General features: G+C 56.7%; 1 protein-coding gene across 1 annotated transcript in view; it reads left to right on the forward strand.

The window, feature by feature from the left end:
• The window catches only part of LOC133213610 (fibrillin-2-like), a 93,398-nt gene extending 77,106 nt beyond the window's left edge, over positions 1–16,292 (forward strand). Inside the window, exons 36-65 of the mRNA XM_061355944.1 lie at positions 243–365; positions 868–1,029; positions 1,517–1,585; positions 1,872–1,997; positions 2,243–2,368; positions 2,512–2,661; positions 3,486–3,557; positions 3,722–3,847; positions 4,301–4,426; positions 5,154–5,279; positions 5,516–5,632; positions 5,825–5,953; positions 6,549–6,668; positions 7,144–7,269; positions 7,349–7,501; positions 7,903–7,968; positions 8,213–8,338; positions 8,520–8,639; positions 9,041–9,163; positions 9,430–9,561; positions 10,131–10,256; positions 10,478–10,684; positions 11,305–11,430; positions 12,304–12,426; positions 12,983–13,099; positions 13,312–13,440; positions 14,052–14,171; positions 14,501–14,732; positions 15,005–15,173; positions 15,782–16,292. Of these exons, the coding sequence (XP_061211928.1) occupies positions 243–365; positions 868–1,029; positions 1,517–1,585; positions 1,872–1,997; positions 2,243–2,368; positions 2,512–2,661; positions 3,486–3,557; positions 3,722–3,847; positions 4,301–4,426; positions 5,154–5,279; positions 5,516–5,632; positions 5,825–5,953; positions 6,549–6,668; positions 7,144–7,269; positions 7,349–7,501; positions 7,903–7,968; positions 8,213–8,338; positions 8,520–8,639; positions 9,041–9,163; positions 9,430–9,561; positions 10,131–10,256; positions 10,478–10,684; positions 11,305–11,430; positions 12,304–12,426; positions 12,983–13,099; positions 13,312–13,440; positions 14,052–14,171; positions 14,501–14,732; positions 15,005–15,173; positions 15,782–16,156 (4,142 nt within the window). The 3' untranslated portion in view covers positions 16,157–16,292. The remainder of the gene's footprint in view (positions 1–242; positions 366–867; positions 1,030–1,516; positions 1,586–1,871; positions 1,998–2,242; positions 2,369–2,511; positions 2,662–3,485; positions 3,558–3,721; positions 3,848–4,300; positions 4,427–5,153; positions 5,280–5,515; positions 5,633–5,824; positions 5,954–6,548; positions 6,669–7,143; positions 7,270–7,348; positions 7,502–7,902; positions 7,969–8,212; positions 8,339–8,519; positions 8,640–9,040; positions 9,164–9,429; positions 9,562–10,130; positions 10,257–10,477; positions 10,685–11,304; positions 11,431–12,303; positions 12,427–12,982; positions 13,100–13,311; positions 13,441–14,051; positions 14,172–14,500; positions 14,733–15,004; positions 15,174–15,781) is intronic.
• The last annotated feature ends 268 nt before the right edge of the window (positions 16,293–16,560 follow it).

Below are 16,560 nucleotides of genomic sequence, written 5' to 3' on the forward strand. Positions count from 1 at the left end.
CCTTCAGTGGATGGGAGGGAAAGCTGTGGCTCTGCTCCTTTCTTCTGACCCTGGGCATAGTGGTGTGAAATAGGACAAAGCAAGATCTGTTTCTAGAAGGGCTTTGCCTACTGTCACATGAAGAGCCTTAGAAACACTGCTCATGAGGATACACCCTGAACATACAGCGCAGAGCCTAGGGCTGTGGTGTCTGTGCATCTTCATCTGTTCATTTTTCAGTCTTCATCTTTCCATCCTTGCAGACATCAACGAATGTGCAGACCCTGTGAACTGCATCAACGGCCTGTGTGTCAACACCCCTGGCAGCTACCTCTGCAACTGTCCACAGGACTTTGAGCTGAACCCCACTGGGGTGGGCTGTGTGGGTGAGTGGAGAGGACACCTTCCATCCAAGAGCTTGGCAGTCCTTGTTGGCCCCATATCCCAGGCCTGGCTGTCCATGCTGGGCTTAGCGCTGCAGCAGCACAAGAGAACCTACCTCCTGTTAAGCCTGGCCCACCTTGTGTCACCAGTGTGGGTGCTCTCCTGGTTGAAGTAATGTTATTCCTGGGCAGCTCTGGAGCTATTCTTCAGTGTTTGTTTCTTGAAAGGCCCTGGGTTACTGGGGCATTATTTGGGTCATGCTCTCCAGCCATACTGATGGCAAACAAAGCTGGACACGCTTTGTTCTTGAAGGGTTCTCAATGTCATGAGCTGCAAGGACAGTACAACACAGACAACACAGGTAGCTGACAGTGTGGCCATCTGGGACAGGACTGGGGTCTTACCCCTCTCCCTGCTTCTTGAGGCAATAGTGCTGTTCCTTCCTCCTGTGTGCACAAGTCTCTACTGGAGGGGCTTTGCTCACCCACTGCTGTCTTTGTGCAGATACCCGTGTTGGGAACTGCTTCCTCGACACCCAGGATCGAGGAGATGGGGGGATCTCCTGCAGCGCAGAGATTGGAGTTGGGGTCACCCGGGCATCCTGCTGCTGCTCGCTGGGGCGTGCGTGGGGCAACCCTTGTGAGCTTTGTCCTCCAGCCAACACAAGTGAGTTGGGAACATCCCTGGGGTGAACTTGGGCATGGGCTGGGTGGGCAGCACAGAGCTGAGAAGAGAAAGGGGGCCACTTCCCTGTGGCTTTTCAGCTGAAGCTGGGGATCCTGGGTCCAGGGTATGCTATCATCATGATGGAGCAAGGGGAGCTGAGGGAGAAGGCAGTAACCCGGTTGTGTGAGTGCAGTGGGAGTGGTGAGATGGGGTGCGGGATACCAGGCTGGTTGTGCCTGGGGAATACAGGTTGGGAGCCCTCTTTCCAGTACAGTGGGCTAGGGGAGGGCATGTGGATGAGGAATAACCCCATTCAAGAGCAGGCAGGCAGAGACAGGGTGGCTAAGTTGGCTTGGCATGCAGTGGGAGTCAGGATGCTCCATCTGGACCACTGCCACCATCCTCATGGCCTATGTCTCCTGGGTTTCTCCTGTTTCATGGGAGCCCGCTAAGCCCAGGACCCCCTTGACTGACTTTTTCTCTGCAGCTGAATACAAGACCTTGTGCCCTGGAGGGGAAGGTTTCCGACCCAACCCCATCACTGTCATCCTGGAAGGTAAGCTGACACAGACCCCACGTCCTTACCAGGGGCTTGGATGCTGGCTGAGCCCACCCAGCCTTGTGTGGGCACTCTCTGCTGTGGCACTGGGCAGGCTGGGTGCACGCTGAGCCCCTGACCACTAAATGACAAACAGCAAGTGTGTGCTCTCCTCGGATGTGCTCCTGGGCACCAGCAGGGGGTGGAGGTGATGGGATGGACCCTCTACGGATGCCAGCGTGAAGGCACTGCCTGCGCTGCTCTGGCGGGCAATGACCCCCTCCTGCCTGCTCTCCCTCCTCAGATATCGACGAGTGCCAGGAGCTGCCGGGCCTCTGCCAGGGGGGCAACTGTGTGAATACCTTTGGGAGCTTCCAGTGCGAGTGCCCCCTTGGCTACTACCTCAATGAGGACACGCGCATCTGTGAAGGTAGCTGCAGCGTGGTGCCTGGGCTTGGCTCTGAGCCTGGTGTGTGCGGCACACACGCGTGTGCATGTGTGTGTGCAGGAGGCTTGTGTGTGGATCTGGGCTGCCCGAGGATCACTTCCCCTTTCTCTTCCAGACTTCCCATCCTCATCACAAACCCTGTCCCTGTGCCAAGCCCACCACCCCTCCCACATCAGGTTTTCTCCCTCTGCCCAGTGCTTTGACCTCCAGTCTCCTTTCCTTGGCAGATATTGATGAGTGCTCTGCTCACATCGGGATCTGTGGCCCCGGGACCTGCTACAACACCCTTGGCAACTACACCTGCGTGTGCCCCCCTGAGTACATGCAAGTCAACGGAGGAAATAACTGCATGGGTACGGCATGGGCTGAGCCTGTGGGCAGGGGTCTGGCAGTGCCCTGCCTGCGTGCAGCCCTTGGGTTGTGCTGTGGGCACCTTGCCTGAGCCCACGGAGCAGCAGTGCTGGGGCTGGCACAAGACACGGGGCTGCCTTTGCAGACATGAGGAAGAGCGTGTGCTACCGCAACTACAACGACACGTGTGAGAACGAGCTCTCCTTCAACATGACCAAGAAGATGTGCTGCTGCTCCTACAACATTGGCAAAGCCTGGAACAAGCCGTGCGAGCCCTGCCCCACACCGGCCAGCCGTAAGTCACCCCGGCACCGTGGCTACCCCATGCTTTTCCAGCCATCCCCTGCACTGTGAGGCACAGACCCTGACCAAACAGGAGGAGAAGGGAGAGCATCCTTCTGGCAGGGGGTGCCTTGTGGGTGAGTGCTGTGGGGACAGGCATTGCACTGGAGGACACAGGGGACTGGGCCAGTATCTGTGGAGAGGAGATGATCATAGAGTCACAGAATCAGCCAGGTTGGAAAAGCCCTTTAAGCCCATCCAGTCCAACCATTGCCCAGCACTGCCAAGGCCACCCCTAACCCATGGCACTGAGGCCTCGTCCCACGCTGTGTGAACCCTTGCAGGGCCGGTGCCTGCAGCCCTGCCCTGGGCAGCCTGTTCCAATGCCTGAGCACCCTCTGGGGCAGGAATTGTTCCTCAGCTCCATCTAAACCTGCCCTGGTGCAGCTTGAGGCCGGTTCCTCTTGTCCCATCCCTTGTTCCTTGGGAGCAGAGCCCAGCCCCTCCTGGCTCCATCCTCCTCTCAGGCACTTGCAGGGAGGGATCAGGTCCCCCCTGAGCCTTCTCTTCTCCATTGGAACCCCCCAGGTCCCTCAGCCCTTCCCCATCACACTTGGGCTCCCTGCTCCAGCTCCGTTGCCCTTCTCTGGCCCCATCCAGCCCCTCAATGTCTCTCCTGTAGTGAGGGGCCCAGAGCTGAGCACAGGATGTGTGCCGCCTGCCTGTCAGACCCCTCTCTGATCCCTCCAGCCTTAGTTGGCCCTTGTCTGTCTCGTCCCTTGCTGCACCCTGCTCTGCCCACCAGGCATGGCCATGACCTTGATGTTCCTCTTCCAGCTGAATACCAGATCCTGTGTGGGAACCAGGCTCCTGGGTTTATCATCGACATCCACACAGGAAAGCCGATTGGTGAGTAGAGCCCCTGGGAGCCAGGTCTGCTCTTTGCCCCTCTGCTTTCCTCCTGCAGTGGTTGTGAGCTTGTTCCCTTCCCTTCCTTCGGTAAAAGCAGCTCTGGGGGCTGCTTCCCTCCCTGCTGCCTTCCCGGGATGCTGAGAGATGTTGTCTCTGTGCAGATATTGATGAGTGCAGTGAGATCCCTGCTATCTGCACCAATGGTGTCTGCATCAACCAGATTGGCAGCTTCAGGTGCGAGTGTCCCATTGGATTCAGCTACAACAACATCCTGCTCATCTGTGAAGGTAACGGGGCAGCCAGGGCAACGCTGCCAAGGATGCCCATGAGGGGGGATCTCAGTGTGGCACTGGCATCTCCTCACCCCATGGGGCACCAGGGTGAGGGCTCTCAGCAGACATGGTCAGAGTCTGCCTGCTCTCAACCTTCTTGAAATCATCATTTTCCACATCAATGGTTGGACAAAATGTGCTGATTTCCATTCATTTTCCTGCCTGCTTTTCCCTTTCTCCATTTTGGGGTTTTTTTTTGCAAATGTGTTTCCAAGTTTTGAGAGAGAACTGAAATCCCCATTATTTTCCTGCAAAGCAATAGTGAAAGCTCGAAACTTGCCCCTCGTTTGCCCAAACCAAGCCTTAACCCTCACTTGACTCCTGTGGGCCCCTCCAGCCCTGCCAGGCTGCCGGTGGCCGGTGCTTGGCCCCGTGCACAGCCCGGGTTTGCTCTGCTCTCCTCCACAGACATTGATGAATGCAGCAGTGGGGAGAACCTCTGCCAGCGCAACGCCGACTGCATCAACATCCCGGGCAGTTACAGGTGCGAGTGCTCAACCGGATACAAGCTGTCGCCTAGCGGAGCCTGCGTGGGTAAGAGGGGAGCTCTTTGCTACCTATTGCATCCAGAGACACGTGTGTGAGTGCTGGCACCCCTGCCTAGGCTCTTCAGGTGGCTTTACAGAGCCCCATGTGTGGACCAGAGGAAGGACAGGGTGAAGGATGTTCCATGTCCAGTGGACAGGATGAAGGATGTGCCAGTGACATGCGTGGGTTCCTTGTCTTTTGTCAAGCCTGTGGGCTATGGCCTGGCTGTGCTCTGGTTATCATAGACTCATAGAATGATTTGGGTTGGAAAGGACCTTAAGATTGCACCCCCCTTGCCATGGGCAGGGACACCTCACCCTAAACCACGTCACCCAAGGCTCTGTCCAACCTGGCCTTGAACACTGCCAGGGATGGAGCATTCACCACTTCCTTGGGCAGCCTGTCCCAGAGCCTCACCACCCTCACAGTAAAGAGCAGCAAAGATAATGGCATTCCTTCATTTCTGGAAAAAAACCCAGGGATTATGGGCTGCTGAGGGGCGAGGAAAGGTCTCTGGGAACGGGCTCTTGAGGCCATTTGCTCCAGTTCAATGTGTACTCGTTTTGTTAGAGTTCATGGTGCATAAATCTTGTTCTCTGTGGAGCCACCTCTCAGGAAACAGAGACCCTGCTATGCTGTGCTGTGAGAACAGACACACTGCCCACCACTGCATCAGCTCCTCCCGTCTGCTCCATCCCTTCTGCTCACTAGTGCCCCTTTGGCTTTGGTTTAGGTCGCAACGAATGCCAGGAGATCCCCAACGTCTGCAGCCACGGGGACTGCGTGGACACCGAGGGCAGCTACGTCTGCATCTGCCACAACGGCTTCAAGGCCACGGGGGAGCAGACCATGTGCATGGGTCAGTGTGGCTGCCAGAGCCCCGCTGGCAAGCACCCATCAGGGTGGATGTGAGCTCCATCCAGCACCCGCTGGGTAGTGCCAAGGACAGCCAAGGGCCACGGTGTCCCATGGGTCCCAGGCTGCCCCTGAAAGCCACAGGGGTGTTGTGCAGCTGCCTGGACCCCATCTGCACCCCCAGAGCAGTGCCTCTCAGCTCCCCCAGCCCCTGAATGAGCTGTGACCTTCTCTCTGCAGATATCGATGAGTGTGACCGGCAGCCCTGTGGAAATGGGACCTGCAAGAACACGGTTGGCTCCTACAACTGCCTCTGCTTCCCTGGCTTCGAGCTGACACACAACAACGACTGCATGGGTGAGCTGCATGAAACCCTGACTGCATGGGGCCAACGTGGCAGTGGCTGCGGTGTCACGCAGTGACACACAGGGACCAGCTCTGGGTGTCAGCTGGCAGTGGCTGTAGGGGTAGTTGGATGTGTCAGAGGTGTAGGACTGACACACGATGCGCATCCCTCTTCCCATTGTGCTTCTCATTTCCCTCCCACAGACATTGATGAGTGCTCGTCCCTGGTGGGGCAGGTGTGTCGGAACGGCCAGTGCATCAACAGCATCGGCTCCTTCCAGTGCCTGTGCCAAGAGGGGTATGACCGGACCCCTGACGGGAAGAACTGTGTAGGTGAGTGTCCAGGCAGCAGGCTGGCCCTCCTCTGGGGGGTTTGCTGCATGCTGGTGTGGCTAGCACTGTGCTATGAGATGTGGTCCCCAAGATGGTCCCATTTGAGGCAACTGAGAACTCCACTCGCAAGGCTTCAAGTCCTCCAGAGCCAAAGCCTGATCACTTGACTGCCCATAAAAGCTGGACTGGGCCTCACTGTGCTTGCATCTCCCTTCCAGCAATGCAGGGAACAGTCAAGGCAGTCCCTTTCCATGTGCTGAGACTTGTGGGCAGTGAGGAGAAATGTTGTCCTATCCATGCCCCTGCACCAAGGGATGCCTTGGGAGCTACCTTGCAGCCAGGGGCTGTGGGGACAGACAGGCACATTGTACTCTGTGCCCACCACTCTGCCTCCCGCAGCACCAGGTCCTGCAGGGCTCACTCCATGTTCCCTGGGTACCCGAGGTGGAGCATCCTGGAAAATGCCTTATCTGCTTCCTCTCCATGTTTTGGGAAGAGAAGGGTGCAGCTGCATGCAGGGCAGGAATGCAGCCTGTGCCCAAGCCCTCCATGCTGAGCACAGATGCTATCCCTGGTGGTTTCCTCTCCTGTGCAGATATCAACGAGTGTGTGAGCCTGCCTGGGACCTGCTCCCCGGGTACCTGCCAGAACCTGGAGGGCTCCTTCCGCTGTATCTGCCCCCCCGGCTACGAGGTGCAGAACGACAACTGCATCGGTAATGTTGGCTCTGTGCCCCCTCCCTTTGCAGCACAGCTTGTGCTCATCTGCTTCATAGAGCCATAGAAACAACCAGGCTGGAAAAGCCCTTTAAGGTCAGCAAGTCCAACCTTGACCCCAGGACTGCCAAGTCCACCACTAACCCATGGCACTGAGGAGTGACCTTGGACTATTCCCACACCAACCTTGTTCTTCCTGAGTGGGCTGGGGCATCACCACCCCCAGATATCTTCCTGAAAGCAATTGGGCCCAGAGCAAGGCAAATCCTGCTCCCATGAAAGGGGAGGCTTGGGGGTTTTGCTGTGCCGTGGCCTCTTCATTGCCCCATATGCCCTGAGGGAGGGTTAAGGGTCAGGGCTGGGATGATGTCCTGCAGGCATCAGGGCTCCGCACGCATCATAGATTCACAGCTGGCTTTAAAGCAGTGATGAAAGGAGTCACCTTTGGCTGCTCTGTGTCCCCGATACTCCCAGATATTAACGAGTGTGAAGAGGAGCCCAACATCTGCCTCTTTGGGACGTGCACCAATACCCCTGGCAGCTTCCAGTGTGTGTGTCCTCCGGGCTTCGTGCTGTCCGACAACGGCCGGCGGTGCTTTGGTGAGTGCGGCTCATCCTGCTGGGAAGGGAGGATAAGGGATGTCTGCAACGAGCTGTGCATAACCCATTCCTCTCACAGATACTCGCCAGAGCTTCTGCTTCACTCGCTTTGACAACGGGAAGTGCTCTGTCCCCAAGGCCTTCAACACCACCAAGGCTCGCTGTTGCTGCAGCAAGATGCCAGGAGAAGGCTGGGGAGACCCTTGTGAGCTGTGCCCGCAGGAAGGGAATGGTAGGTGTGCTGAGAGGCAGCTCCATGGGAGAGGTGGCTCTGTGTGCTCTGACACGTGCAGAGCATGGGGAAGGGGTGCAAGGGCAAGACAACCAGCACAGTGGGCTCCTCAGTCTGGAGAATACTGCCTTCAAACCTAGGAGCCCCAGTTCTGGACACAGTGGAGATGGTCCAGCAAGGCCACAGGGATGCTGAGGGGTCTGGAGCATCTCTGATGAGGAGAGATTGTGGGAGATGGGCCTGGTTGGTTGAAGAAGAGCAGACTGAGGGGATCTCATCAATGCAGATCCATAGGTCAAAGGTGGTGCCAGCAGGATGGTGCCAGACTCTTCTCAATGGTGCCCAGCGACAGGACATTTAGCTTGTAGAAATACCTCACTTTTCTGCTTGCTTTCTCCCAGTTGCCTTCCAGGAGCTGTGTCCATACGGCCATGGAGCTATCCCAGGCCCGGGTGACACCCGAGAAGGTAAGGTCTGATCTAGGGATGGGGAGGTTGCCTAGAAGCAACCAGAGGCTCTCTGGAGAGTAAGGGTGAATGTCAGTGGTTGGAGGGACATAGGACTGGGTGCTCCCCCAGGCTCATGGTCTCTGGCTGCTCACTGAAGCTCTGGAGAGGAAGCATCTGGTATTGCAGGGTCAGTGCTGAGAGGACAGGGATGTTCCTGGCTATGTGCTCCCATGAGGTTTCATTGCCTTGCTTTTCCTTCTAGATGTCAATGAGTGCTCAGAGAACCTGGGTGTCTGCATAAATGGGGCCTGCATCAACACTGATGGGTCATTCCGCTGTGAGTGCCCCTTTGGGTATAACCTGGACTACACAGGAGTCAACTGTGTGGGTAAGTGCATGGCGAGCACCTGCTTCCTCTTGCTTCTATCATAGAATGGGTTGGAAAGGACCTTAAGATCCTTAGGATCTTGAGCCTCAAAGCTTGCTGGGCTTGTTTGAGCGCTCTGGTTACGAGATCAGCCTACACCTTTCCTAACTCATCTACCTAACACGGTCCTGGCTTCCTCCAGACACTGATGAGTGCTCCATTGGCAATCCCTGTGGGAATGGCACCTGCACCAACGTGGTGGGAGGCTTCGAGTGCGCCTGTGACGAGGGCTTTGAGCCAGGTCCCATGATGACATGTGAAGGTAATGCTGCTGTGGGGCAATCCCTTCGCCCCCATTGCACATTGGGTCACTTGCCTGGGTGAGCAGCAGGTCAGCCTCCAATGGGCAGTGCAGAAGAGCTGGCTGGGGCTCATCTCCACGTTAGAGTGCACATCAGCACTGGTCCCCTTCAGCTTCCTCTGAGGCTGGAGCCCAGGAGGAGGTCTGGGGACCTGCTGCAATGCAGGAGCTGCCTCAGCAAGGACCCTGTCAAAGCTGCTGGCACCAGGGGTCTGTCAGTGCTGAATTCCATGGCAGGAAGCCTTGGTGGAACAGAGATCTCATGAGATGAATGCACAGGGAGGGGGGACCCCTGCACTGTTCCTGCCCAGCCGACTGCTGAGAGCACAGAGTGGAGCTCTCCCCTCTCCCCTGCCTCCCAGATATCAATGAGTGCTCACTGAACCCTCTGCTCTGCGCCTTCCGCTGCATCAACACCTTTGGCTCCTATGAGTGCACATGCCCGTCCGGATACGCCCTGCGAGAAGACAGAAGAATGTGCAGAGGTAAAGTCCCCTTCTGCACCCCTCAGTGGGCTCCCACCCCCTTCCCAGCTCCTGCACTTTGTTGCTCTCTGGTGCTGTGCAGAGGATTTCTGAGCTGGCATCCCTGGCCTTGTGCTCCCACCTACCTTGATGTCCGCGCTGTGTGCAGCCAGCCTGGACCAGGGCAGAAGGGGCTGCCGTAGGGGTGCAGATGCAAGGACTCAGTTCCTAGTTGCCTCGGCAGTGCTGTCAGGTTGAACGTGGGCTCACGAGGTTCTCGGTTACAGATCTGGATGAGTGTGCAGAGGGGCTGCACGACTGCGAGTCCCGAGGGATGCTGTGCAAGAACCTCATCGGCACCTTCATGTGCATCTGCCCACCAGGGATGCAGCGCAGGCCCGATGGAGAGGGCTGCACAGGTACCAAGGACCAGGCTGGGAGGGATTCCCAGTGGGGCTGGAGACCGTCCTCTTCTGGGCATTGTCCATGTAGCTTTATCTTATGGCCTTCTGTCAAACAGCTCCTCCCCAGGGGTGCCCACGTGTCAGAACTTCCTGGATGTCCTATTAGATGCCTACACACACGAAACCTCTGTTCACCTCTGGACCTATGGTCTATACACTTCCAGCACATTTTGCCATGTGTCCTTTCTATTGAGTCTCCCCAGGTCTGGGTCAAGCTTTTGGAGGGGCCAGCACTGGACAGCCCAGACCTGCCCAGTGTTAGGCACAGCAGGAATGCAGAGCGAGCCCAGCTCCACTCCTAGCCCAGCAGCTTGGCCACTTGCAGGTGGAGAATGTGCAAAGCAGGGAGGCTGGGTTCTCACCCAAAGCCACACTGCCTTGGGAGAGGTCCGGAGCAGGGGAATGTGTTCCTCAGCTGCTCAAGGATGTAGAACTTGTCCTCAAGGTCTATGGGAGGGTGTTTCAAACACGGGAAGCTGGGATTTGTCCTGTGCCTCACCTCTCTGTGGCTCCTTCCTTCCCAGATGAGAACGAGTGTCGCACCAAGCCTGGGATCTGCCCCAACGGCCGCTGCGTCAACACGGTGGGAAGTTACCGCTGTGACTGCAATGAAGGTTTTGAAGTCAGCCCCTCTGGCACAGAGTGTATTGGTAATTACCAGGTCCTGGTGTGGCTTGAGCAGCCTCTGTAGCAGCACATGATGCTTTTTATGTGTTTCGGAGCAGAAAGTCGTTGGGGTTTGCCGTTAGCAGTACCCAAACTACGCTACCCTCTCTGCTGGGACTGGCACAGGCTGGACCGGCTGCTCGGTTATCCCTGGAGATGACCCTGACTCACATCCTGACCTTGTCTCCTCACTCTCTCTCCCCAGACACCCGCCAAGGATTCTGCTTCACTGAAGTACTGCAAACCATGTGCCAGATGTCCTCCACCAACCGCAACCTGGTCACCAAATCTGAGTGCTGCTGCAACAGTGGGCGCAGCTGGGGCCCCCAGTGCGAGCTCTGCCCCCTTCCTGGAACTGCCCAGTACAAGAAAATGTGTCCTCATGGGCCAGGGTACTCCACTGATGGCAGAGGTGAGCTGGGGCAAAAGCAAAGGTGTGGGTACAGGCAGACTTCCCCTGCGATAGACCTACACAGTGCGTGAAGCAGATAAGAAACCTCTGACATTACCTTATATAGAATCATAGAATCAGCCAGGTTGGAAGAGACCTTTAAGCCCATCCAGTCCAACCATTCCCAGCAGTGCCAAGGCCACCCCTAACCCATGGCACTGAGAGTATGTGAACCCTTGCAGGGCCGGTGCCTGCAGCCCTGTCCTGGGCAGCCTGTTCCAATGCCTGAGCACCCTCTGGGGCAGGAATTGTTCGTCAGCTCCATCTAAACCTGCCCTGGTGCAGCTTGAGGCCGGTTCCTCTTGTCCCATCCCTTGTTCCTTGGGAGCAGAGCCCAGCCCCTCCTGGCTCCATCCTCCTCTCAGGCACTTGTAGGCAGCCATCAGGTCCCCCCTGAGCCTTCTCTTCTCCATCTGAACCCCCCAGGTCCCTCATCCCTTCCCCATCACACTTGGGCTCCAGGCCCTTCATCTCCCTGACCATATCCTCTGGCTCCCTGGGAGAGTCTGATCTCCCCTGGCACAGGAGCACGGTGGCAAAGGCAGCACCATGACTAAGAGATCCTTCCCTCCCTCCTGCAGACATCGATGAGTGCAAGGTGCTGCCCAACCTCTGCAAGAATGGACAGTGCATCAACAGCATCGGCTCCTTCCGCTGCCACTGCAGGCTGGGCTACACCGCGGACATCACCGGCACCGCCTGTGTGGGTGAGCTGGGAGAAGGAAACCCAAGTCTCTGGACAGCCCTTGGCCTTAGGGTGCTTCCACCCCTACTTGCAGCATGCAAACAGAGGGTCCTGAAGCACACACACACTCATCCGCCCCCACCAGGACCAGCTCTCAATGCTGGGGATGGAGCATTCACCACTTCTTTGGCAACCCATTCCAGGGCCTCAGCACCCTCACAGGGCAGAACTCCTTCCTTATCTCCAACATGAACTTCCCCTGTTTCAGTCTGAACCCATCACCCCTTGTCCTATCACTGCAGTCCCTGATGCAGAGCCCCTCTCCAGCATCCTTGCAGCCCCCTTCAGACACTGGAAGCTGCTCTGAGGTCTCCACACAGCTTCTCTTCTCCAGGCTGAACAGCCCCAATGTTCCCAGCCTGTCCTTGTGTGCTGTTTAACTCCTTAACTCTGATGAGCAGAGCTGACAAAGCTGCAGAAGTAGAGGGCTGGCCCTATCCCTGATGTTCCCAGTACTCAAAGGGAGCATCTCCCCATCTCTTCGGCCTGGGAAAGGTGTCACTGAGATCCACCAGGTCACACAGCACCCCATGTCTGAGCAGGGAGTCGATCCAGCTCTTTTCCTGCAGGAGATCTCCTAGATTTGTTGTGCTGCCTCAGACTGACGTCTTCCCTCCAAGCCCTTGTCTCTGCTCAGCTGCTTCCTGGAGAGTGGAAAAGATGCATTTATCTGGGGCAGGAAATGCCAGAATCATAGGGACATCTGACCCCTTGGTTATGTGGGGCCATGAAACCTGGGATTGCCGCGTGTAGACTGAATGGTCCAAGGGGTGGTGGGGGCAGAGTCCAGCAACACAACCCATGGATGCTGATGCTTCTTGTCTCTCGAGTCTAGATTTGGATGAGTGCAACCAGTCCCCCAAGCCGTGTAACTTCATTTGCAAGAACACAGAAGGCAGCTACCAGTGCTCCTGCCCCCGAGGGTACATTCTGCAAGAAGATGGGAAGATCTGCAAAGGTATTGTATTCATCCAGGAGAAGGCAGCAGAGACCCTGCCTCATCTCTGGCAGCTGAGGGGGGTGGCAAGAGCTGGTTAACAGACCAGTCAGGTCCTACTGTTTAGCCACAGGATAAGGCTGGATATGGGAAAAGCTGCCTTGCTGGACCTCGTGGATGGTTGCATTAGGGTTTCATCCTTCCACAGACACTCTAGACCTGTGTCAGCACTGTGGGCTGTGCATGTCACTGTCAGAGCTCCTCCTGGTGCTGGCAGCCAGGCTGCGAGGAGGGTGCCCTGAGAACGCAGGAGGACCTGGGATGTGGGGATTGTGGGATAAGCAGAGATGAAGCTCTACATCTTCTAAATGTGTCTGTGTATGAGGTGGGGAGAGGCTCGCTGTGGTCTGCATGTAAGAACTCTGTGGGTGTTGTTGCTGAGGCTGGTCCAGGTCAGGTCGTGGTCTGCCCAGGCCCACTGCGCATCACCGTGTCCATGCAGGCATCACAGACTCACACCACGAAGCTTTCTCACTAAGATAAATTGAGATGTGTGTTCCTGTGCTTGTTGCTTCAGACTTGGATGAATGTTCCACCAAGCAGCACAACTGCCAGTTCCTCTGTGTGAACATTATCGGGGGATTCAACTGCAAGTGTCCCCCCGGCTTCACTCAGCACCACTCATCCTGCATCGGTGAGTAGAGCCTCCAGGGGTTAGCTTTAAGCACAGGAGAGCCTCTCCAGCCCTGCAGCTCCGGCTCCAGAGCACTGCCCCTCTGCAGCTGGCCTTGGGGATGTGCTTCTGGCTTTGCTGCTGCTCAGACGCTGCTAAGCTCCATGCTGGGAGGTGGCTGTCGCAGAGCCATGGCCCTGTGCATGGGCTGAGTGGGCCCCTGTGTTTTGCAGACAATAACGAGTGCACGGCTCAGCCCTCTCTGTGCGGAGCCAAGGGCCAGTGCCTGAACACACCAGGCAGCTACAACTGCGAGTGCCAGAAAGGATTCTCCCTGGACAGCTCTGGAGTCAACTGCGAAGGTGGGTCTGTGTCTCTGGGGCTTTGACAGGCATGGTCCGTGTGGAAGAGCTCCTTGCTCATTCACGCTCTCTAAGGCAGCGCATCCAGCCAGAAGGGACTGCTCCCTATGCGGGGCACCAGGAATCCACATGGGATTTGCAAAAGGAATGGTTCTTGGTGCAAATAAGAGGTCAGTGTGTGACCTGCTTGGAGGACAAGTAGAGGAAGGTCTCAGTGCTGCAGCCATAGCAGCCAAAGCTGGGAAAGGAATGGTCCTGTAGCTCATCAGGGGAGATCTCATGCTGGCCAAAACCCACCATGTGCTATGCTAAAGAACAGCCTGCGTCCAGCACAGGCAGCCTGAAGCAGAGTAGATCTGGTAGCTGACTCTAAGTTAACAGAATCTTAAGGCCAGAACATCCAAGCAGGGGCTGCAAGGGGATGGATGTGGGCCTGGGGACTGGGGGTATCATTCAATTGCAAGCTGCAGAGACAGAATTAGGCAGAAGAACCCACCTCAGGGGCAGTGGCTGCCAGGCCCATACCATGTGCACACAGTCCCTGTGCCCCCAGGGCTGCCCATCAGTCAGGTAGAGTTTGTCTCACCCCCATCTGGTTTCCATTGCTGCAGATGTGGACGAGTGTGATGGAAACCACCGGTGCCAGCATGGGTGCCAGAACGTGCTCGGGGGGTACCGCTGCGGCTGCCCACAGGGCTACGTGCAGCACTACCAGTGGAACCAGTGTGTCGGTGAGTGCGGGATGGGGGCTCTTGTGCCCTGTAGCTGTGGGATGGGGGATAGAGGGCACTGAAACCCCAAGTTCCTCTCCAGCCACCCTTGGACAATGCGGTTCTGGGCAACCTGGTCCAGTTGAAGATGCCCCTGCTCATTGCAGAGGGGTTGGATGGATGAGCTTTGAAGGTCCTTTCCAACCCAAGCCATTCCATGATTCTGTTCTATTCATAAGGGAGCTCACTGCCAGCTCAGCAATGGCCATGGGCAGATGTCCTTGGCCATATGGGGTGGGGAAGCACCAGCAGCACCGTGAGATTCTGACTCGTTCTGTCTCTGGGTACAGATGAAAACGAGTGCTCCAGCCCCACTGCCTGCGGCTCTGCCTCCTGCTACAACACTCTGGGAAGCTTCAAGTGTGTCTGTCCATCGGGCTTTGATTTTGACCAGGCCTTTGGTGGGTGCCAGGATGTGGATGAATGCTCAGCAGGCGGCAGCCCCTGCAGTTACGGCTGCTCCAACACTGACGGAGGTTACCTCTGTGGATGTCCTGGAGGCTACTTCCGAGCAGGACAAGGGTAAGAGGCAGTCAGGATGCAGTCCCTGTATGGTCCTGGGGGATATTGCAGGCTGCCAAGTGCGTGGTACCCCCAGACATGCTCAATCACCACAGTTTTGTTCTCTGCCACCAATCCAATGTAAAGTCATTCTGTACAAGCCATGTCTTATACCCTATATCCTATCCTTCAAGTGTTTCTGGGTGCCACATGGAGAACTTGTGGGAGCAATGGTAAGATTTCCTTCCTAAAGCATGAATCTGAGACGGGGCTCTCTGCTCTTCTGCCACCAGACACTGCATTTCTGGCTTGGGTTTTGGGAAGGGCTCCTACCTTCCTGCCCCGCAAGAAGAGGATGAGGACAACTTGCTCTCCCCTGAAACCTGCTATGAGTGCAAGATAAATGGGTACCACAAGAGGGGTCGGCAGCGACGCAGTGTCAATGGCACTGAGAAGCACCAGGTGAGAAATCCATGGCATCCTGCATGGGGTGAAGCAAGGGAAGAGCTGGGGCACTCAGGGGATAACTGCCTGGGGTAGGTCCCGTGCATCTGTACCCGCTCCTGTGGAGCTGCCTCCGTCCAGGCAGAGACAGCAGCTCTATATCTGCCTATGCTGGGTGCTTGGGTGGTTGTGAATGCCACTGAGCCCAGAAATACAAGGTCCTTCACAACACATTAGAGAAGGTCAGGGCAATCTTAAGTGAGATGCACTTGTGTGGTTTGACCACAAATGTCTGGAGATGCATGCAACCAAGGAACAAAACAGACGTGTTTCCTTGCAAGGGAGCAGAGAAGTTCCTATAGGGCTATAGAGGAGTGCCAAGCACTTCCTGTCCCACTCCACACTGGACCTGTCACTGTAAAGAACAGGAGGGAAGTTCTGTCTAAGGCTCCCCCAAGGATTTCACAGGCCTGGGCGGGATGGATTGGATTGGGAGGTCACAATGGGCCCTTCTGCCCAGTCTGCTCTGGTTCTTTGAGGCAGAACTCCTCTAAATCAAGTCCTCCTTCACCTGGCCTGGAGCTTTTCTTGGTATCTGTAAGTAACGTGCCTGGTTCCTTCCCAAGGACCACACTGTGAACTTGGCCAGCATGGACGTGGATGCTCCTCTGTCCATGATGCTGAACCTCTCTGACCTGGCTCACAAGGAGCACATCCTGGAGCTCCTGCCGGCTGTGGAGCCGCTGGAGAACCGCGTGCGGTACCTCATCTCCCACGGGAACGAGGATGGCTACTTCCGCATCCACCAAAAGGAGGGGCTCAGCTTCCTGCACCTCGGCCGCAAGAAGATCCTGCCGGGCACCTACCTGCTGGAGATCGTGAGCGTGCCCCTGTACCGCAAGAGGGAACTGCAGAAACTGGAGGCCAAGAACCACCTCAACTACTTAGCAGGGGAGCTGGGCCAAGCACTGAGGATGAAGCTTCAGCTCCAGCTCTACTAACATCCATGAGATCCACCCGCCCAACCGACAGTCCAGTCCTTCGCCTTGCCATCCACCTCTGGAAACAACTGCCTCCTCTCTCGCTGCACCCCCTGCCACCGTCGCCCCCACTGCACTGTGCAACTGATGGGAAACGTCCCTCACCTTGGCCATGCAGGGATAACTCCGCTTGAGTCCAAACCAAGTGACTTGAGTCCAAACCAAGCCACACCACAAACGAGCTCGGGCAGCCTGTGCCAAAGGCTCAGACCTTGGCAGCAGGGCCCCCAGTCCTCTGCTCAGCCCTTGCCTGTCTCCTTTAACCAAGGTACTGTGATAGTCTGAGCTGGCAAGGGAGGTACCATGGGGAAGCTGCCTGTCCTTCATGGGCACAGGCCAGGAAATGTGAGGGGGGCCTGGGGGCA

This window comes from Neopsephotus bourkii, unplaced genomic scaffold (genome assembly GCF_033783945.1).
Source record: "Neopsephotus bourkii isolate Nb327-2 ecotype Australia unplaced genomic scaffold, CSIRO-AGI_Nbou_v1 NB_838, whole genome shotgun sequence".
NCBI lineage: Eukaryota > Metazoa > Chordata > Aves > Psittaciformes > Psittacidae > Neopsephotus > Neopsephotus bourkii.